The sequence below is a fragment of the Artibeus jamaicensis genome, unplaced genomic scaffold, assembly GCF_021234435.1.
Source record: "Artibeus jamaicensis isolate MK-2021 breed Jamaican fruit bat unplaced genomic scaffold, CSHL_Jam_final contig_851, whole genome shotgun sequence".
NCBI lineage: Eukaryota > Metazoa > Chordata > Mammalia > Chiroptera > Phyllostomidae > Artibeus > Artibeus jamaicensis.
In genome coordinates this window covers 5698511-5722170 of record NW_026521986.1, presented here as the reverse complement: position 1 = coordinate 5722170, position 23660 = coordinate 5698511, and the positions used below count along the sequence as shown (strand labels likewise).

At 39.4% G+C, this 23660-nt stretch overlaps 1 protein-coding gene across 6 annotated transcripts in view; it reads right to left on the bottom strand.

The window, feature by feature from the left end:
* Positions 1 to 23660, bottom strand: part of SYNE2 (spectrin repeat containing nuclear envelope protein 2) — a 287326-nt gene that overhangs the window by 202260 nt on the left and 61406 nt on the right. For all 6 annotated transcript variants that reach the window (XM_053673375.1, XM_053673368.1, XM_053673369.1 and 3 more), the window contains exons 4-13: positions 22345 to 22440; positions 22178 to 22255; positions 21996 to 22088; positions 20983 to 21164; positions 16990 to 17186; positions 12931 to 13031; positions 8168 to 8269; positions 5988 to 6125; positions 757 to 921; positions 44 to 156 (exon numbers count right to left, since the gene is read on the bottom strand). In XM_053673375.1, coding sequence (XP_053529350.1) covers positions 44 to 156; positions 757 to 921; positions 5988 to 6125; positions 8168 to 8269; positions 12931 to 13031; positions 16990 to 17186; positions 20983 to 21164; positions 21996 to 22088; positions 22178 to 22255; positions 22345 to 22440 — 1265 coding nt within the window. The remainder of the gene's footprint in view (positions 1 to 43; positions 157 to 756; positions 922 to 5987; positions 6126 to 8167; positions 8270 to 12930; positions 13032 to 16989; positions 17187 to 20982; positions 21165 to 21995; positions 22089 to 22177; positions 22256 to 22344; positions 22441 to 23660) is intronic.

Here is a 23660-nt window from a genome sequence, read left to right as displayed (position 1 = left end):
GTGCTCAGACATGAGTGGCATCAGCAGTCGGGAAGTTACGAACCGTCTTTCCAGTTCCTCCAATTTGCAAGGTGGTACCAATGGCAGCTGTTCTTCATCTCTATTTTCAAATGCCAGGAGACTGTTTGAGTGACAGTCACATTTATCCATGAGGCTCTGAAAAGAAATTTAACATGATATGAACTAGATCTGTTGCCAAACCTTGTGATTTAGGGTTTAATTCATCTGTTCTGTGCATGTATTGCATCTTTTTTAAAAATCGTGTTTTCTTTTTTTTAAACTAAGATTTTGTGAATAAATATTTTCACTTTAAGTGCTTTCAACCAAAACAGTTTCACAAAGAGGCAGACTGCAGTTTCTTGGCAAAAGCACTATTAAAATCTTTTGTTTCAGATGTATTTTTGCATTCCTTTGTGGGCTCAAATGCTATGAATCTCATATACCAAATTCTGCACTCCACCTTAGTGTGACCCAATCCCCGACGTTTTAAACCAGGCTCCCCCTCCCAGCTGAAAGTCAGACTTTCAGTAGCTTTAGAACTCACTGAACTTTACTCTTACTGTCTCCAGCTTAACCTACCACAGTGCTCATGAAGAATCTGAAGGGATCTTCCAGGTCCCATGCATCCCCAGGAGAATAATTCTAAACTACCCAAAAATACCCACTATTTTTTTCCCTTCTGCCAGGACAAAGTCTTTCTCAAGAGCAGCCCTAACAAAGTATAGAATTCTTAAGGCTTCTTTTCTCTTTTCCAACCTTGAACAAAGCCATTTTCTCTTGTGTTAGAGCCATGGCTTCACAGTAGTCCTGGGAAGTTGGCAAGTCATCATCCATTAGACCCTCTACCTCCTGGAGCCAAGCTTCAATTTGGTGGAGGGGAGATGGCAAGTCGTGATTCAGCTTTGTTTTCCACTCATTAATCTGAAAAAAAAAAAAGGGGGGAGGAGAAGGGAGAAGGTGATGTTTAGGAGACATTCTTCTGGTTTATTTCCTCACACACATTATGTTTAATTCTTTAAAGTTTCTCTGATCCATTAGTCAAGAACATCTTTATCAGTGAGAAAACATCTTAGTTCTAAATATCATTTGGCTCCCTGGCTGGTGTGGCTCAGTGGATTGAGCACTGACCTGTGAACTAGAGTCGCCAGTTGGATTCCCAGTCAGGGCACATGCCTGGGTTGCAGGCCAGGTCCCCAGTTGGGAGTGCATGAGAGGCAGCCACACATTGATGTTTCTCTCCCTCTCTTTCTTCCTCCCTCCCCCCCGTAAAAATAAATAAAGTCTTTAATAAATAAATATAATTTGGCTACCTGCTGATTGAGAAGACAATTTGTTTAAAAGCTGTAAGAAAAGAGGGCACAAGGATAAAACCAATGTTGTGATCAACCCATAACTAGTTATATGAAAGGGAAATTAGAAAGATTTAAGGCTCTCCCCAAAGCAGGGATAGATGACTGTATTGAATGACCAGAGATTCCAATGTTGACTGTCCTTGTGTTCTCTGACATCACAGCTACAGCTCGCAGATTCACAGATTATTTTTCTCACATGCCCTCATCATACATGCACATTAGGTATCCCTACATATCTCCCAAATTATCTGCCCTTCACTGAAACCCCCACAATGCGGCGGCCCTCTTCCTCACCCTTCCCATCACTCCCTATAGGCACCCAAGTCACACAAATGCCAACAACACATTTCCTCAAACCCTGACTGCCCGCTCAGGTCTCCCTCTTGCTGCCTCTTCCACCTGGTTTCCACCCCTCCCACTAAACACTGTCAAACCCCCTCCCTCGCTCACTTGCACATTCACTCATCGGTTCATTCATTCACTGAGCCAAGTTATAAACAATCTCTTGTGCTGAACATTGGGGATAAAGATACAGAAGGCTTCTGCAGTGGGCAGGGGACGCATGGTGAAGGCACACCATAGAACACCTACCGCACCTGGACGCAAATTAGGTTACAAACAGGGCAACATGGAGGCGCCCTAAATATATGTGAGTTCAAAAATGAAAGTAAGGAACAGTAAATATAACATCAATTTACAGTTTATAATCCCATGGACACATAAATATCACACTTAGTTTGCAAAAACAGAAAATAAAAAGATAAACATTAAGCACATCACAGTGATGACCTGAGGAGAAAGGGGAAAGAAAGGAGGATAGCGGTATAAAAAGAAATAAACACACAATTAAACAAGTGACTAAAAATAAGAGTTGGGCTGGGCACAGAACCATGTACCATGAAGGGGAGAGTACATTTAACGCAACCTTCCATGTCTGAGGATCAACTATATAAATAAAAGTTACAGTCCTGGCTGGTGGCTCAGCTGGTTGGAGCATCATCATCCCGTGCACCAAAGGGTTGAGGGTTCGAATCCCAGTCAAGATATATACCTGGATCACAGGTTAATCCCCAGCTGGAGAGCAAATGGGAGGCAACTGACAGATGTCACGATGTCACATCCATCACCTCACATATTTATCTTTTTTTTTTTTTTGGTAAGAACGCTTAAGTTCTAGTCTCTTAGCAAATTTCAATCATATAATACAGTGTTATCAACTACAGTCACCATGTTTTATGTTAGACCCTCAGAACTTATCCATCTTTTAGCTGAGAGTTTATACCCTTTACCAACCTCTCCCTGAATAGTCCCCCCGAGTCTCTGACAATCACTTTTCTACCCTGTTTTAGAGTTTGACACTTATTTTAAGATTCCACATATAAGTAATGCCATGCAGTACTTTGTTTGGCTCTGTCTTGCAAGTTTATTTTCTCAAAAGACATGTGACAAAAGACAACTCTATAACCTTAAATCATTAACGATATACCACTAAGCCTCACTAGAAAAACAATAAAGTTTTCATTTTGACAAGTTTTTAATATAAACAAGTCATATGCACTTTTATCATATCTGACTTATCTGCCAAAAATAAACTACAAAATTGATAAGCGATGGAGTTAAGGACAGGCTATCATACCTCTAATTCAATTGTTATTCTTTCCACAACTAAAAGAAAGCTTCACGTATTTATGATGTGACCACAGGCGTGCTCTACTCACGACTGTCCTCTCTGAAGCAGCCAGAAGAGGAAAGATAAAAGGCAACGTTTACCTTTCAACCCTCTCCTTTCTCACTTAACATAGATAACGTGGTTCTACACTTTCCTTCTCATTGTTGGAAATTATTTCTGAATTTGGCTGAAAATTTATGTAAGTTCTTGTCAGGTCAAAAATAACATAATGTAGCTATTATTTATAGCAGCTTAAAATGAAACCACCTACTAGAATGCTTTCAGATACCTGTGTTCTCAAACAATTGTACCAGACACTACCGAGATGGTATTTTATTTGCTATATCTGATGACTTCAAAATTAATATGCCTCATTTTCCCACACCAAGAAAATGAGCTGCACTCTACCTAAGGAATGGATTTTCAAGTTGCTGTCAATTTGCAGCACTTCTCTTGCAAAATTCTTTTTGATGGTTTTTCTCATTATGTGGGGTAATTTTTCCAAATCATATTCCAAAAATCAGGCCAGGTCTCTGTGGCCTGGGACAGCCTGAACTATAGAGACAATATCTCCTCCTCTCCTGCCATTTGTGGAGGATTCGCCACAGAGAGCCCCCGTGCTTCACCGGGGCTCTGTCCAAGCTGCGATCTGGGAAGGACACTGGCGGGAGGGCGGCCCCTGAAAGCGGGCACGGCCACTGAAGCGAGGATTTGGGGGGCTGCACAACTTCGCCAAAGTTAGATGCTCTGACAGGGTGGCTTTTTTAAGCCACTAAGATACTATTTAACACTTTTCAAAAATGGTGTGAAAATGTATTCTAAAACAGGCTGTCACTGCTGATGGCCCAGAGACTTGGGCAGGGATCGGCACACTTTTCCAGGCTCAAAGAGCGTATCTGACTTGCAGATCATGCAATCTGTGTTACAACTCTGTGAATTCACTAAAAACCATTTAGTTATCCATTTAAAATCAGTGAATTCTACAGTAGGCAAACTATACCACAATAAAGATGTCCCAAAAAATGAAGGCAAAATAAAGATATGTAAACATCAAAGAAAACTAAGCTATAGGAAGTTTTTCAGGCTGAAGGAAAATAAGCTCAGATGGAAAAACTCGAATGTCTACAAAGAAATGAAGATCATCGCAAATGGCAAATATGTAGATAAATATAGAAGGCTAATGTTTTTCTCTTAATTTCTTTAATATATGACTGTCTTGAGCAAAAATATATAACATGGTCCTGGAGACTTTAAAATACATTTGTATCATAATTTATATATAAAGCAATTCTAGCATAAAATGAGAGATATAAACAAAACAATTTAATTGCAAGCTTTTGTTATTAGAAGTTATACAATAACTTAGAAGTTGTATAACTCTAAGCAGACTAAAAATTTGAGTGTATATTGTAATCCTACTAAAAATATGACAGAAAGACATAGAGCTAAAGAGCTAGTAGATAAATTCAAATGGAATTCTAAAAATACTAACAATCTAAAATGAAGCAGAAAGAAAAAGAATAGTGATATTAAAAAACAATGGGAATAAACAAAAAGTAATGGTAACCTAAATTGAGCTCTATCGATAATTACAATAATTATTGACCGATGAAGCACTCCAATTAAAAGGTAGAGATTGTCTAACATTTACATAAGTCTTTAATCCATTTTGTATTCATTCTTGGTGTGGTGTAAGAGGGTGGTGTAGTGTCTCTTTTCTGCACATCTGTCCAAGTTCCCCAGCACCATTTATTGAATAAATTTTTATCAGCCCATTGAATGTACTTGCTTCCCCTGTCGAATATTAGTTGACTATACAGCCATGGGTTTATTTCTGGGCTCTCTATTCTCTCCCATTGATCTGTCTCTGTTTTTATGCCAGTACCATACTGTTTTGACTACTGTGGCCTTATAGTTTCATATTAGGCAGCATGATTCCTCCAACTTTTTTCTTCTTTCTCAGGATCGCTTTTGCTATGCAGGACCTTTTGTGGTTCCATATAAATTTTTGAAATAATGGGAAAAATACAATTAAAAAATCTCCAAAATGAAAAAAGTAAAGAGATAGTCAGAGTGAATAGGAAGGAAGATCCAACTATATGTTGCCTATAAAAAAATGCATTCTTAATACATTTTCAACCTATTTGAAAGTAAATGAAGAAAAATGTGTGCCATATAAACATCATTAGAAGACTGAAATGACTGTATTGATATGAGATTAAGTAGACATCAAAAAAAATATTGCCAGAGATATATAAAAATATTTCATAATTGTATCAATTCATCAGGAAGATATAGCAATCATAAATGTACACACCTAATAACAAAGTATAAAATACATGAAGCACAATTTAACAAAATTAAGATTCTACTCCAATGACTATAACTGGACAAAATGTCAGTCAAGATATAGATAATCTGAACACTATCACTGACTTAATTGATATTTATGGAACACTATACCCAGCAACTTGCAAAATGCATGCTCTTTTCAAGTGCAAATAATATGTGCACCGATAGACACCATATCCTGGGCCATAACACAAGTCTCAATAAATTTAAAATGACTGAAATCACAAACACATACACACATTCTTCCTTATACATTCTCTCTGGGTTTATCCCCATCTGCTTAGAACATCTATTGACAGTTGGTCCATGGCAGAGAGGAAGCTGCAGGTCAGTTGGAATATGGATAACCTGCTGTGGCAAACCAAGAACTGATGGCAAATATAAAAACTTGGGATAAGCATGCAATTTTTTCTTAGTAGAATACTAAAAATTCCTGTTTAAATATCAACCACTACCAAAGGAGGCCATGGAAAGAATATAAGAGCACTCTCCCAACTTTCTGCTGAAGCATCCACTCTGTCTTTAACAGAATTCCTCATGGAATTCTGAAATTCCCTTCCAACAAACCAAGTTGCCCCAGGAACACGTTCTTCTACTCAACATAACACAGTCACCTGGTAGCGGAGGCCATCCCAGGCTTCTCTCAACTGCAACTGATCTCCATTCAGCTCATCCAGATTCCCCTTCATCGACAGGATGTCCAAAAACGGCTTTTTCCCTTCACTGAATGACTCCAAAAAGGCTAGCAGGCTCTACAATTAGAAGAATATTTTAAGGACTGAAATGTTCAGATCAGTTTACAAAGTGTAGTTCACAATTGTAAGGTCCAGAGCTATAGGTTCTATTTAAATTTTTACTTAAAGATAAAATTCCCTAAATTCAGGATCCTGTCACTGATCCAGTTTCTTCAGTGAGCCCTGAGAGTTCAGGTGCCATCGTAGTGACAAAAGTCACAGGCTGTGCCTCATGTCTGCACTGTTAGATTTCTACTGGAACAGATAGGCAAGGACACTCAGATCCAGAGGACACGTCATGATGCCACATGAAAAATTTAAGTTTGTCTGCCCTTCACAAATACGTGTTCATAACCAAATACCAAAGAATGAAAGTGAGCCTTATGTGACAACAGTCATGTATAAATGGTTTCTGAAGTGTACGTGATGAACTAAGCTTGAGTCAACTCTTCTCAAGTCATTTTGAGAAAACTGTCTCTGTCCTCAAAATTTTAATAAACTTTTCTTAATTCCTATTTGTGTGAAATACCAGTGTGTAAGAGTAGTCAATTCCATAAAACTTATCCTTTATTATTGGTAGCATTTTAAATTAAATTTTATTAGCAAACTGAATTCTTTCTGATAATTATTAACTTCATAGAGATGTTTAGTTAAGGAACCTGAATCCATAGTGCATTACTAAATCAAAGACATTATGTGAGAGTGAGGTGCTTCACTGAACACTGTGCGCCTTGTCAATCAAAAACGTACTAGGCCAGAGCCAAGAGGAGAGAAGCAAAAGAAACCTATGCAGTTCAGATGAAGGGAAGAGAAGAACATCTACCCTTTCTTCCCCGATGGTGCCGGTGCCAGGCATAAAGGATGGTGTGGCCTGCAAATTACTCAATTCACTAAATATTAGTGGTGGAAAGGCTGGATTCATCCAACTTCCTCACTTAACAGACAGGGAAGTGGAAGTCTCAAGGTGCTAGTGGCTGTGTATGGACAAGAGAGTGTCTCCACCTTATTCAGGATGGAGAATTGGGGGGCACAGAGCCACATGGACAGTGTATTCTAAGAAACAGGGCTGCAGAACTTTCACTCGGGCTCCTGTCAGTCTCTTTGAAGATGGTACAGGGAATAACTGCTTACCCTGGAGAAGCATCAGGATCCAAAAAGAGCTCAGGTTTTAAAGTTAGACTTCTAGTCAAATCCTGCCTCTGCCTTTCAGTAGCTAAGCAACCTTAGATAAATCATGTAGTCCCTCTAAATCACAATTTCTACTTCTGTAAAACTTGAAAAATAATACCATATTCAGCAAGATGTAAAAGGTAAAATGCTGGGCACTAAGGTGCCCAGTGCTTTGCAAATGTTCAAATGTGGTGATTGTGTTGGTTGAGGTCCTGTTCTGTTATGCTGGAATTGGCCCACTCCCAATTTCCTGATTTTTATTTTCATTCAATGTTCATTCTAAAAAGATGTTCTGTTCTAGACCAGGGATTGGAAAAGTTTTACAGTAGAAGCAAAACAGTAACATCTTGAGCTTTGTGGACAAATGGTCTAGGCAGCCACCATTCACCTCTGCTTTGTAGTGTGAAAGCAGCCAGACAGTACTTTTAACAGGCATAACAATATTCCAACAACACTGTATTCACAAAACCAGGTGCTGGGGCCCACAGACCTCAGTTTGCCGGTCTTCACTCTAACTCCTTGCTGTCCAAGGTTCTCTTAGACATAGCAGCATGGACACCACTTGGGAGCTGCTCGGAAATGCAGAATCTCAGGCCCCACTCCAGAGCTACTGAATTTGAATCTGAATTTTAACAAGATCCTCCAGGTGATTCATATGCACACTGAAATTTGGAAGTCTTAGAATTCAGCCTTAAAACTTGTCAACTTAGTGTTTAAATAATTTGCTCTGAAAAGAGTTTTTCTAAAAACAAACTAAAAAAAATCCTACTCTTCTGAAAGAGTAAACTACAAATAAAGTGCTATTTAAAGTCATACCTGACATTAATAATAGCCATACCTCCTAAAGAGAATTAAATAACATATTAAAAAAAAACAAGAGTCACACTTACTTCATACTTTTTACAGTAGGTCTCATTTTCTGAATCCTTTAACATCTTCTGTAGACTTTTCTGTTGGAGTGCTAACCAGACCATAGCATCTTTCATTTTTCCCTGAAATTCATACACACACACATGTTTAAACCACTATCCTAAATAGACTTGGTGATTTTAACAACAAAATTAACAACTTCAAATATAAGTTAAATAATGCAACCACTACACACCAGTGACTCATGTGCCGAAGAGGAATTCTGCTTGTTAATATAACACCTTAAATGTTAAAATAAATTGAAAATAGCATCTGAAGATAATATGCTAAGAAAAAAAAACCCAAGCAAGCCCCCACTGGAGCGGGAGAGACCAATTATCCATTTCCATTATTCTTCAGTTTTAGGGAACATTATTCTATGTTACTTGTTTATAGTAGGCATTTCACAATACTATACTTGCTGTCCAATTGAGGGGAACCAAAGTTTTGCCAACCCAAATGTTAAGCTGGTTATTAAGAAACAAGACTCAGAACCTTTGCCTAAGGAATTCAGAGAGAAAAACCATGTTTATAGGAAGGAAACATCACCTTAGCATCTAATATAAAATAAATGTGGCAGACAGAAAAATATGGCAAAGCCAGTTTGTTAGACTCCTCTCTGTATCCCACTGTTCTGGGCGGCCCTGCAAGACACTGTTTACCACACATTTGCTCCTTCCCATCTACCCATGAACGGCCTGGCCGGCCTTCCCTTTTAAAACTCCAGACCTCTGCCTCCCTCTCCTTTGTCCAGAATGGGAAGTAAACCTCAACTATCCAATGTGGCTTTGAGTCTCATAGTCTTACTGACAGTCTTACACCCCCACATGTGTATCAGTAATCAATTTTGACCATTTTCTCCTGTTGATCTGTCTCATGTGATTTGAATATCAGCCCAGCCAAGGAATTCAGAAGGTGGGAGAAAGTATTTTTTGTGGCTCCACCGAACAGATCTAAATATGGGTTAATTCAAGAGATGCCCACATCCAACAAACACAATGACATCAAAAATGCCTTGGATGTTTTAAAGATGCTAAAAACAATACTACTAACAGCTTTGGTGATACTATCCTATGGAAGTGAGAAACAACTATTTTTCCTTAGATTCTTGCTTACGTGATCAACTTGTCTACTTTAGAAGTAAATTTTACTATAAGAAAGATAAGACAAAAGAAGTTCCCTCTTATTGCCATTTTCTTTGAACTTCCATTTGCTCTGCTTTTTTTCCTATTCGGAGGGTTTCCTATGTATTTTTCACATCTGATTACATGGATGGCTGCATTTTTCATTTTATTTTTTAATATGAAAACTGATCAGAAATGGGTGGCTTCTCAGCAGGTCAGAAGTGAACTGAATAATAAGCTCGAGTCTCACTTCCAGAGTCAGCAACAAGCCGCCTTGGTGTCTCAACACAACAGCTGAAAAAACAAAGGCCTAAATTTGTAAAATAAAAGTAAGCAGTATGACTACTTGTAAACATGCCTGAGAAGGTAGTTAAATCATAAAATAATATTCAAAAACATTTACTAAACTCACAGCACTCATTTATCTTCATAGATGCAGAATAAGTGTATACTTTCAGCTCAGGGATTTTTATGAACTGTCTACCCACAACATTTTGTGTAAAAGTCAAAGGAAACAACTGAAAAATCAAGTTGGAATCCGATGGTAATTCCAGAGTTGTCTCAACAAACAAGGATTAAGAGTAGAATGCACTGCTTCCCTTTACACGAATTAAATGATTCCATTTATATGAAAGTTAAAAAAAGGTAAAATAAAAATGGAGTAAAGTTAGATTGTGGTGATCGTTGCACAACATTGTAAACACACTAAAAATCACTAAATTGTAAATTTTACATGGTTTAATTCTATGGTACGTAAACTGTACTTCAATAAAGCTGTTAAAATTACAAAAGACAAAAAAATTGATAATAGTAGATTCTTTAAAAACCTGATAACTGCCCTGGCTAGTATAGCTCAGTGGGTTGAGCATGGGCCTGAGAAGCAAAGGATCGAGGTTTGATTCCCAGTCAGGGCACATGCCTGAGTTGCAGGCCAGTTCTCAGCAGGGGATGCATGAGAGGCAACCATACACTGATATTTCTCTCCCTCTCTCCTTCCCTTCCCCTCTAAAAATAAATAAATAAAACCTTATAAATAAATAAATAAATAAAAGAACAAAGAAAATAAATAAAAAATTAAATAAAAACCTGCTAACTTAGTTTGTCCTAGGTAATGCCCATCTAAAGCTGTTTTAGGTAATTCAGCAAAGTTTAATAAATTACCACTTTTAACTTAAAAACAAAAAAGAACAAGCAGGAGCATTCGAGATCTTCTTCTATAACACATGTCGGCTCAAATAAACTCATAAAAATTTTCAAAAGCCCTGACCAGCGTGCCTCAGTTGCTTGAGCCTTGTCCTGTAAACAGAAAGGTTGCTGGTTTGATTACTGCTCAGGACACATGTCTGGGTTGCAGGCCTGGTTCCTAATTGTGTTATTGGTGAGAGGCAACAGATCAATGTTTCTCTCACACATCGATGTTTCTCTCTCTGTCTTTCTCCCACCCTTCCCCTCTCTCTAAAGATAAATAACTACATAAAATCTTTTAAAAAATAGATATATAAAAAATTTAAAAAAAAAAACAAACCAGGTAAAACTCCTGGAAAGAAGATGTAATACTGGTTGCCTGGGGGCGAGGGGTCAGGGCAGACAGAAGAGGCACAATGGGACAATTGCAAAAGAAATGTGTTACATCAGAGACTTCCGCCAAGATGGAGGCATAGGTGGAGACGCTGTGCTTTCTCACACAACCGAGTTTAGAGAAAACAAAATATTAGCAACAGAAAACACAGCCAGAACACAAAAAACTGAACTTTTTTACTGAACTGAAGTCCGGTAACAACAAATTCTTCAGCCTGACCGGTAAGAGGGGTGAAGCCAGCAGCTGGCGGAGCGGGGATGCAAGAGAAAACTTGGTCAGACAGACTCAGGAACTCGAATCCCAGGCGTGGGGTTGCAACAGGCGAACCCAGTGAGCGACACAGTGAGCGACCCAGGGAGCGACCAGCGGACCCAGTGAGGGCACAGGGCGGCGGGTTGACTGGGGTCTCGCATTTGTGCACAGATAAACCAGTGAGGGAGTGGGTGGTGAGAGGGGACCGAGCAGGCCCCAGGGGCAAAAGGCAACAGAGGGGGCCCCCATTGCCTCTCTCTGACCCCGCCCCCACATAAAGCGTCACAACCCAGCGACCTGGGCGGCCCCGCCCTGGTGAACACCTAAGGCTCAGCTCCTCATACTTAACGGGCATGAACAGACCAAAAATGGCTCAAGAAGATCTCAAAGCCCCACAGCCCATAACTCTAAGCAACAAAGAAATAGCAGAACTTTCAGATGCACAGTTCAAAACACTGGTGATCAGGATGCTCACAGAACTGGTTGATTTTAGTCACAAATTAGAGGAACATATGAAGGCTAAACTAATTGAAATGAAGGGAATTGCATAGGAAACCAATAGTGATGGAAAGGAAACTGGGACTCAAATCAAAGGAGTGGACCAGAAGGAAGAAAAAAATGGCCAAACAGGAAAATATGAAAAAACAAGAATTCAAAAAAAATGAGGAGAGACTTAGGAACCTCCAGGACATCTTTAAGCACTCCAACATCCGAATTATAGGGGTAGCGGAAGGGGGAAAGGAACAGCCACCAGTGGAAAACTTATTTGAACAAATAATAAAGGAGAATTTCCCCAATCTGGCAAAGGAAATAGACTTCCAGGAAATCCAAGAAGCTCAGAGAGTCCCAAAGAAGTTGGATCCAAGAAGAAACACAGCAAGGCACATTATAATTACATTAGCCAAGATTAAAATGGATGAGAGAATCCTCGAAGCAGCAAGAGATAAGGGGACAGTCACCTACAAAGGAGTTCCCATCAGACTGTCAGCGGATTTTTCAAAAGAGATCTTACAGGCAAGAAGGGGCTGGAAAGAGGTATTCCAAGTCATGAAATCCAAAGACCTACATCCAAGATTACTCTATCCAGCAAAACTTTCATTTAGAATGGAAGGGCAGATAAAATGCTTCTCAGATAAGATCAAATTCAAGGAGTTCATCATCACCAAGCCCTTATTATATGAAATGTTAAAGGGACTTACCTAAGAAAAAGAAGATAAAAAAAATGAACAGTGAAAGGACAGCAAACTCATACTTATTAAGAACCACACCTAAAACAAAAGCAAACTAAGAGGACAGCTAGAACAGGAGCGGAAACACAGAAATGGAGATCTCATAGAGGGTTAGCAACAGGGGAGTGGGAGGAGGAGAAGGGGGGAGAAGGTACAGAGAATAAGTAGCATAGATGGTAGGTAGAAAATAGATAGGGGGGCAAGAATAGTATAGGAAATATAAAATCTAAAGAACTTGAGACACATGGTCATAAACTAAAGGGGGGAATGGTGGGGGAGGGGTGTACAGGGTGGAGGAGAATGAAGGAGGGAATAGAACTGTAATGGCATAATCAATAAAATAAAAATTAAAAAAATAAAGAAAAAATATTTTAAAAATCAAAAAAAAAAGAAATATGTTACATCATAACTGGATTATAGCTTAGGTAGGCATATGCATTTGTCAAAGTTCACAACACTGTGCATGTAAGTTCTGTATGCATGTTTTACCTCAGTTTCAAAATTAAACCACTGATAGGGTACAACAAAAATGAGCTTGATTTGGACTTATTGAGACACACCTGAGCTTCATCTCCAGTCCCAGGCGGATCCTTTGAATACTGTAGGAACTGTGCCACATAGGTCATGATTGACTTTTCATCAGGATTGACAACATCCACATCTGCAAGATATGACACATTATCACTTTACTATAAATGTGACTTACTGTAATTAATACTCAAGAACAACCTATGTATAAGGCAGCCTTGAAATGAACCAAAGGAGTCAACCAGCCGTGCAATCGCTGGTCACTCTCCCCTGCTCCAAGACAGCAGTGGCTAGGAACTTAGACCTAGAGTCAAACAGAGCCCAGCTGAATCCTGGCAATAGGACACACACAGTCTCAACATACGCTGCGTATGTTGTATGTATGGAAACATAGGTAGCCAGGGACGGTGGGAAGGAGGAGCTAAAGCCCTCCTCTTCTCAGAGCCACAGTGCAGAGTCTCTCCCAGGAGCGCACAAACATGAAGCAACTGGAATCCTTTCCTGACACACTGGTCTCAGCATGTAGTCAGTAAAGCTTTTCCAAAAGTATATATTGTATGAAAGTCTTGGTCAAGATGGCCACAAGGTTGTATTTGTTCATTCTCAGAACACATATATTCACAGACAGCCTACTATAGGCCAAGTTTCGTGTTGTATTAGGAGTCCATGGTGACATAAATTTGGAAAATGCCTAATAAAGTTTCTAAAAGTATCAAAAATTCTTTAAGTGCAGAACTTCTCCAGGTATATAATAAACTAAGTAGATCACTATATCACAAAGCAGGGATTGCAATATGTTACAGAAAAAAATAACACATAATTTTGGGATGCTCCCAAAACAACCAGTGAAGATTACTGAAAAGAAAATCTTCTGTATTAATTCACTTAAGCTCAATTCAACAAATATTCACAGAGCGCCAAGAAATGCAAGTCTCAAGAAGGGATTACTGTACAGCTTAGCCCTTGTTGTCAGGGGCCTTAGGTTTCATCCCTTTTATCATTCATCGAGCAGGTGCTAGATACTTGCGTAGATGCTAGGTGCCTTAAAACATCTTCCCCTCAGGAAGATTACATTTAGGAGAAAAACAAACAAGAATACTATGCATGGACCCAATGAGTACTATAAGTTGGATGAAGGAGAAAGTGAAGCTAATTTATATCCAAATAATAAAATTCAAGGCAGTAAGCATATAAAGGTATTAATAAAAAGTTGGGGGGTTTCAGTAGAGGAGGGATCCCTAAGAACCCTAAAAATTACTCTATTAATATTTTTAAAAATGTAAATATCAAGAGATACATAAAATAATAATACTGGCTTAGCTAGACATTCGTTTAAAAACCTCATTTTACACAAAGCTACGCATAATGATGAAATGCTTTTAACAAAGTTGTGTCAAAAGATAATTCCTTTATTCAAATGTTGGTATTCGGTTTGCATAAATAATCATGATCCATTTCACATTTCTGATCTATTACTTAAACTATTTAAAATGAATTATAGTCAGTCATTCGTAGGATGGCAATTTGTTTTTATTATATTAACTATTTCATTAGTTGCCCAGTTATTTTCACATACTAAAATAGAGAAAGCATTTTATACTAATAATGAAGATTTGGAGAATCAAGACACCTGATTTTGGGTGGTGAACACACTATACAATGGACAGTGTATTGTAGAAAATTGTACACTTGAAACGTATATAATTTTATTAATGAGCCACCCAAATAAATTCAATAAAAAAATTTAATATGCGAGAACCATTTTAAAAACAGTAGTAAGAAATAGGGAATAGAACAAAGCATGGAGAAAATTAAGAAAAAAGTAGATAATGAAAAGTCAAAAGGAAAAAGAAAAGACCAAAAAAAAAAAAAGGGAAAAAAAGAAGTAGAGAAAAAGTCAAGAGATAGGAGAAAAAGTTAACATAACAAGAATTAATAATAAGCAACATGGGACGAGAGTAATGACAAATCTGATATATAGAAATATAGAATCACTGTGAACTTACAATCACCTAATTCAACTCATAAAAACAAATGGAGTCTAAAAATGCTAAGTACCTATAGCAATGAGCCCCTCTAACACCCAGATCTTGGTTTCTAATACAATTCCCTAATTAGAAGGAACCAGGGCTCATTGGAGAAATGGCTATCCCAGGACTGGGGTAGGAAATATACAAGATGACCCTGGAGAAACCTGTCATGCCAAGAAGTGAGAACGTAGCCCAAAACAAACAAGAAAATGTCACAATGAAGGAGGTGTGTCAAAGGAGCATAGGAGTCCATTGAAAGAGTTCCCAAATGGCCAAAGCTCTGATCTTAAATTTTTTTTATTTGAACAATAAAGTGGTATTGTACACAGCCAAAGTATAAAATAGCCATGTATCCATATTGATATAAATAAATGGTTGGATACAAAAATGGAGAATAGACAACTCTCCTGTGCAGAAGAATTTCAAATAACTAAAGCAGACAGCCTGCCCTTAAGGAAGGTGAACATAACTCTCCTCAGTGTGGGCTGTGCACAGACTTCCGCCTGAACAGTACAGCATGGAAAGAGAGGAAGCCAGAGGACCTCAGGTTAACTAGTAGAAAGTCTTACTTCATGTCCATGAGTTGTAGATATAAATTCTTTGGCTTCTCTATTTCCCATACTATTCTTAACCTCACCCTGTCTATTTTGTACCTACCAATTATGCTTCTTATTCCCTGCACGTTTTCCCCCATCCCCTTTCCATCCCCTCCCCACCTATAACTCTCCATGTGATTTCCCTTTCTGTGATTCTGTTCCTGTTCTAGCTGTTTGCTTAGTCTGTTTTTGTTTTCATTTGTTTTAAGGTTCAGTTGTTGACAGTTGTGAGTTTGCTGTCATTTTACTCTTCATTGTTTTGATCTTCTTTTTCTTAGATAAGTCCCTTTAACATTTCATATAATAAGGGCTTAATGATGATGAACTCCTTTAACTTGACCTTATCTGGGAGCACCTTATCTGCCCTCCCATGCTAAATGATAGCTTTGCTGGATGAAGTAATCTTAGATGTAGGTTCTTGCCTTCATGACTTGGAATACTTCTTTTTAGCCCCTTCTTGCCTGCAAGGTTTCTTTGGAGAAATCAGCTGATAGTCTGATGGGAACTCCTTTGGTTCGCAGGCCTGTGCTCAATCCACTGAGCTACACCAGCCAGGGCACCAGTGTTTTGAACTCTGTATCTGATAGGTTAGCTTCTCTTTGTCGCTTAGCTGTTTTTCAGGAGCTTTGATCTGTTCTTTCATTTGGGTCATAATTCTTTGTCTTGGTGCATCTGTTACGTTGTAAGAGGTGGAGCCTTAGCTATTCACCAGGGTGGGCAACCCATGTCTGTGCACTGTGGCGCTATACGTGAGGGAGGGGTCAGTGAGGAAACAGTGCCAGTTGCCCAGCTAGCTCTTGGCCAGCTTTTGGTCACTTCCCCCATTACCCACAAGCAAATTGGGTCCTTCTGGTGCTGATTCCTGGGTATGTGGGTTTGTGTATGTTCTTGGACCCTGTGGGTCTCTCCAGTGAACTCTCCCGTGAGGCTGGGAGTTTCTCCCACTGCCATAACCCCCACAGGTTTTTCACAGGCACAGGTTTTGAGGCTTTCTTTTCCTGCTCTGGAATCCTGGGTTGCGTGGTATGTTTCACTCCTCCATTGTTCCTCCCAGTTTATCTGTGCAAATGTGGGACCTCCCAGTCCGCCAGCCACCACCTTGCCACATGTCCTCTCTGCACCCCACTGCCCATCTCTGTCTCTCCTACCAGTCTGAGTAAAGGTTTCTTTAACTCCTTGGTTGCCACACAGTTCAATTTCCTGGCAGTTCTGGTCACTCTTCGTTTTTAAATTTGTTGTCCTTCTTTTGGTTGTGTGAGGAAGCAAAGTGTATCTACTTATGCCCCCATCTTGGCCAGAAGTCCCCGATATCAGAAATTCTTAATTTCATGAAATTTAATAGTGTTTAAGTTAAACCCTCCAGGACTAAAAGATAATGCTGTTATGTTTCCTTATATATGGATACTAGTATTGTCATATCAATTTTATACTAAACATTGTTTGAAAAAGAAAGAAGCTTTGTTACCTTCTGGTTCCAGCAATTTGGGGATTTTTAATTCCTGTTCTGCAATTTTGAAGGCCTCTCTCAGATTGTCTTGGTTGGACCGATGCTTCACATTCTTCATGTCAATTAGGTCTGGTCGCAAGGCATGAATGACAGCCAAGAAAGCCATCCCATTTCTCCAGCTTGACTTAAAATCTGTCACACTGACAGCCTCCGACCTATCACAAAAGGATAAAAACACGATATATACTATTTAAAACAATATACTGAAGCACCCCCAACTCCCTTCGACGGTAATTAAAACAAACTTAGGTAAATCAAATAAATCATAAATCATTCTGAGAAAATATTTCATTTTAATATTGTGGTCAAGTTAAAGTAAAGTGCCAAGTCTGATGAGGCCCCTGATACTACAGAACATTGGTTCTCAAAGCGTGGCTCCTGGACCACTGCCATCAGCATCGTGAAGGCTACAAGTGCCAGAAACGCAAATCTCTGCCCCCACCGAGACCCACTGAATTAGACTCTGGAGGCGGGCCTGGAATGTGTCTTTCAAAGCCCTCCGAGTGACAATGATACTCAAGTTTAATGTTCCTCACTCAGCAGTCTGTTGGCTCAAGACTGACTTTAAACCTCTACATAGAGATAAGTTCCCTTCACTAGGGTAAACAATTTTCTTTCTCATGGGGACAGATTCAATCATATATTATGGGCAAAACAATGTCACCTGCTTGCTTAAAACTGGTCATTACAGATGAATGGCTAAACAAAATAAGGTGTAGACATACAGTGGAATATTGTTCAGCCCTAAAAAGGAAGGAAATTCTGACACATGCTGCAACATGAACAAACTTTGAAGATATCATGCTGAGTAACAGAAGCCAATGACGAAAGAACAGATGCTTTACGATTCTCCTCATTTAAGGTAAAATTCAAATATTAAAAAAGGAGACTGCAGGTTGCCAGAGGTTGAGGGGAAGGAGGAACGAGAAAGTTATTTACTAGATACACAGTTTCAGTTTAGCAAAAGGAAAAAAGTCTGGACACAAAGAATAGTTGAGGCTGCAAAACAATGTGAATGTACTTATTGCTACTAAACGATACACTTAAAATGGTAAATCTTATGTATATTTTACCACAATAACAAATTTTTGGAAAAATTGTAACTTGTCATTGTATTTAAAATGACACCTCTGGCCCACAAAGGCACACACGACTTTGTCCCCGCCTCCCTCTCCCCCTTTGGATCCCCCCTCCCTTGCTCTGTGACAGCCACACTGGCTTCGTTCCTGTTTTTCAATAATCATGCAGGGTTTGGAAAGGGTTTTTTTTTGGGGGGGGGGGCATCTGATGTTTATTTTTAAATTTTTTAAATTATATTTTACATTCAATATTATTTTGTATTAGTTTCAGTTGTACAGCATAGTGGTTAGATAATCATATACTTTACAAAGTGTTCCCCTGATATGCCCGGGACCTACCTGGTACCAATAGTTATGACCATCTTATTGACTTATATTTCCTACGCTGTACTTTACATCCCTGCAGTCATGCTCTTTCTCCCAGACATTCAGATACCTGTAGGCTTCAGCTCAAAGCTTCAGCTGCAAGCTCTGCCTCAGAAAGGTGCTCCACACCCACCTAACAGAAAGGTGACCCTCATCCTATGTTTGACACTCTCAATCATCGTAAGTCCTTCCGAGGCTAATGGCCAATTGTCACACTTATGCATCTGCTTTCCCCACGAGGGCGCAAGACCCTTGCGAGCAAAGGCCTTGTCTTTCTTGTCCATCACCAGAGGCTCACTCCAGAAACAGTAGCTGGCACCTGTTAATGCTTAATGTATATATTTCGAGCCTCTCGATTAATCATGAATCTGTATCTAACAAGGGAATCATTATTCTGTATTTGACAAGGGAAGAAGATGTTATGAAAAAGTACAGTTGCCTACAAAGTATGGGAAATATTCTAGCACAACCACGGTTTCCTTTAATATCCTATTAAAAAACATGAGGAAATTCAATAGACTAATTTAAGGTATAAATCAAATTGCAAAAGGTACTGAAGAAATGGCCTGCTTCAGATGACCTGGGCTTTCCTTGAGAAACAAAGTCTAAATTATAACCATGATAAGCTATTTCACAGCCAGTGAGTTTTGCCTTATTTTAAAAATGCATGTGTGTCGGCTACTATGTTCAGAAATTGTTCCAAATGCTTTTTTAAAAAAGTATTATTATAATACACTTAATAACCCTACAAAGTAACTTAGTATTGTCCACATTTTATGATTGAGGAAACTCAAACACAAAGTGTCGCAGGTCACCAGTTAGAAGTGCAGGGAGCCACAACTCAAACCCAGGTATTCTGGCTTCAGAGTGGGCACTGAGCCACGAAACTAAATTGGAAGCTAAAGGGATAAGGGCTGGGGCTCTCAGGGCAGGGCCAGACCACCTTCAGAGTGCTGAGTGGGCCAGAACCAGCTCAGTGCTGACCGGCAGGGACTGGACTCAGTAAAGCACCTGGCTATGAAGTCAGCTCTGCACTGCGGAGCAGAAACCAATGCCTCAAGGAACGTGTTGCTACCAGGCCTTAGAGAGGGCAGGGTTTTGCTGCAGGGCAGTTGGGAGGTTCTAGGCTCATTCAGAAGTCTCAAATCCTTCAGAAATAATAAGCAACAACAGGTATCTTACAACACAGTCATACATTTGAGTCCCAGAGAATCACAGAACATTGAAGTGAAAGGTAGCTAATGATACCACCAACGATGGCCAAAAAAGGGAGGATAAACTCCTGATGAATTACTTAAAAAACTGATTATTACATCTTAACAAGTTTAGCACACTCTATAGTTTTAAAATAAAGAAGAGGATGGGGAAAAGATAAACTTCAGTAAAGTGTGTGAAATTTGAAAGGGTTTAAAGCTTATCTATACATAAATGGAACAAATCTAAATATGATGTAATAATGGTTTTCCCACATGCAATATTTTGGATTTAAAAATTTTAGAAAACTGAAGTAAATTTGTCTAGGAAGGTCAAGAAAAAGTTGATTCAGTATTTATAACCTATAAGAGATATATGGTTGAGTCCCTCACACAGCAGAAGATGGATGACAAAGAAAGGTAAAGCAGAAATTAGCATCTCAGTCTTTCATGAGGAAGGAGTTACTCAGAAACCTGACTTTTTTTTAAAGGCTCAGCAACATCCTCAGGCCTCTATTCATCCAGACGATGCTCTGATGTGACAAGAAATGCCTTTTGAACCACACAGCTCTTCTCATGGTGAGTTCTCCTGCATCCTAATTCTTTGTTTTTCTTAAACTCCCTCCCAGTAGTTGGTTAAAATGAAAAAGTAAATGTCTCCCAAGAGCAGAAAACATTTTTCTTTGTACAAAAGAAATTATGAGCACTAATTTCCCCTTCATCATCCCTACTGTTTTAAAAAACACACTCTTGTCCGTCCTAACTGAGCTCTGAGATACTAAACAAGCGGACTGCAGTCTTTGAATGTAGTCATAAACAGCTCCAGGAGATAATCTTACAAATGGGTTACTTATTCACATACGTGTTCATTCATCCACTCAATGCATATTTATGCAGCACTTACCATGAACTCACATTATACTAAGTTCTAAGAATACATAGTCAATTAAGATGCAGTCTTGACTTTTAAAGAACTCCTGGTATGGTAAAACTTTTTGACCCTGAATCCACCTTCCGGATCATAGGGAACTGTGCCTAAAGGAAGGGATACTGAAAGACCACTTTATCGGCACACAGTAAGAGGCCAGGTACACACGCAGATGGGAGTGAGGTAAAGTCACCCAAACGATACCACCTTCTAGCCTGTGAAACCAAGAATGGCTGAGCTCACAGACTTCCGCAGTTGGCAGATGTACTATGAGAGGAAGGGGGTAGTGAGCAGTGGCCTGAATTTCAGACCTAGAGGTCAGTAACGCTGTGTTGGTGGGTAGAGCTGCCCCGTGTACCTCCTTTGGTCTTAGCAAACCACTTACGTGGCACACTGCTCCTGAGCCCACAGCAGAAGGGCCTTCTTTGCAGACATCTGCCACCTTTCTTGGGCTTTGGACCATTTCTTAGCTGGAGGACTTGAGGTAGGAGATGACTCGACCACACTTACATCATCCGGGGAAGACTGATTGTAATTGCAAGAAAGAGCCTGGGCAAGTTCTGCAATCTGAGGAAGACATAATGACAGTTAACATACACAGGATCATAAGTTAGCAGCACTGGGGCAAAACCTTCAGCCGAAACAAGGTGTAAGAAGTATCATGTAACAGCGACAGTTTACTCGTGGTAAAATGAGAACTAGCCAAATGCGTGGATAACAGTGTTTGTCCTCTGGGGCTACACTCTGGTTCTCTTTCAGTGGAGCTGGGTAACTCGTTGCCCTCAATCAGGCATGACGTTCCACACTGAGGGCAAGCAGCTACCCAGCCCCTAAAGTGCGTACAGAGCGTTTTACTGATGGTCAACATCTGCCAATCGATACTGCACTGAACTAAGCTGAGCTCCTAATTTAGAGTACCTGCAGAGATTGGGTCAATTAAAATGCGTCTTTGAATATAAACCATTAAGAAACTAATACACATACAGAAAAAACTGGATGTTGCAGGATTATTAGTCTGGGCAAGGGCCCTCAAAAATAGGGAGATTTTAAAAGTTTAGTGGGTTCGTTTTCAAGAATTTACTGCAGAAGCTTTCCACTCTCTCTTCTGCCAAAGTAGACACACAATAATAAGCAAAAATTTGCCGTAACAGGTTCTATTCAGACAGTATCATGGATAATTCAGGCTATTATGATAATTCAGCTTTCAGTTTTCAATTGAAAAATAACGTAATGGCAAAAGAGGTGATATCTACGTCCCACTTAGCAAGACTTCCCGTGTTCTATTTCTGGAAGAAGCTCAGGAGTGGGTCTGGCATCAAGTCGCACCGACTGTATTACACTTATTTCATACTGTGGAAATTAGAACAGAAATAATTCTCATATCATCGAACTACTTACATGAAAGTGTAATATAATTGTCCAAATTAGGCCGAGAATAATGGATGGATTTCCTTCTATAATATCAGTAACATGAATATTTATTAGCTTGATCTAGAAAAGAAAAAACTTCAGGTTAAAAGGAGAAAATATTTCCCAGTATTAATCTCTCCAATGAATTTCCAGGTGAAATTTGTACTCACCGATCGGCTTTTTAGGAATGTCAGGGCATGTTCTATATTGAGTCTGCACTGGAATGTATTAGATCCTTTATCTCGAGGCTATGAAATTCAAGCAAAATATATTACTTAGAAATATCCATTTTTTAAAAGTTAACCAAAAGTTTCTTAATGCCATTTTAAGGGCTTACCAATTCCTGGCCGGAAAGTACTTCCAGCAGGTCCAGGAGGACGTGGCCCTTTTTAATGTCTGTGAACAAGTCTGATATAACCGAGGGAGGAGTGTGCTGCGAAAGGTCACAAGAAAAAGAATCTCAAACTCTGCTCTGAAAACATAGTACCTGTAAGAAGCTCATGAATGTGCACTGTATAGCTTTGCAAAAGCTAAGACTCGGTAGTGATTTTCTTCTTAATGAACAGAATGATAGAGAACACACGAAGTTACATATCCCAACATGATAAGCAGCAAACTTAATTTATCTCATGGCAAACTTCCAGTAACATGACACTCTTGCAGCTTTCACTGAGAGCTTAAGACCTGTGCATAGAAGCGGCATTCAAGACATTTAGAATCAGCCAATAGTGACCCATTTGGGAAGCAGATTACATCTCTGGAGTAGCCTATTTATGAATTTGCCCTTTTTAGAATTCCGAGCACTGCTTTGGGATGGCTAGCCCGTGAGAAGAGGCTCATTCATTTTGTATCTAGGTTATTCCAGGCACCTGGCATCGCTGAGAGACAGAATAGCACAGTGATTACGATCAAGGCCTCTGGGCCCAGACTGCCTGGATTTGTATCCCAGCATTATCACCAACAAGTTCTGTGACCTTAGTTCTCTGTACATTGCTTTCCTCATTCTGTAAACAGGAATAACACTGTCTATCTCATGGGAACACTGTGAAATCATTAAAACATAATGAGTACTCAGTACAGGAAGTCCCCAATATATGCTGATTTGAGTTCCAATTTTTCGACTTTGCAATGCTACAAGAGCAATATGCATTCAGTAGAAACCAAGTGTCAGATTTACACTTTTGATCTTTTCCTGACTAGCCATATGCAGTATGATACTCTCCCCTAATGCTGGGCAGCAGCAGCGACCACAGTCCCACCCACCATCAGCTATGGGGCACACACCTGACCCTGCACAGTGTGTTCCCCGGTAGATGCTTTGCCCACCTGTCGGCTAGTGCAAGTGTTCTGAGCACAGTTAAAGTGAGCTAAGCTGGGCTATGATGTTTGGTAGGTTAGATATATAACACGCATCTTTGACATGACAATTTCAACGTATGATGGGTTTGTCAGGATGGAAATCCATAAGTCAGCAATTTTCAACTTTTTTCTTCTCAGGGTACACATAAACTAATTACTAAAATGCTGCGTTGCACCAAAAATATATACTGTTTTGTCCATCTGACAAAAAAATAGGTATAATTTTGATTCATTCACACTGGACAGCTTACTGTTGTGTTGGCTGCTGTCCTTGTTTTACGTGACAATCCAAGG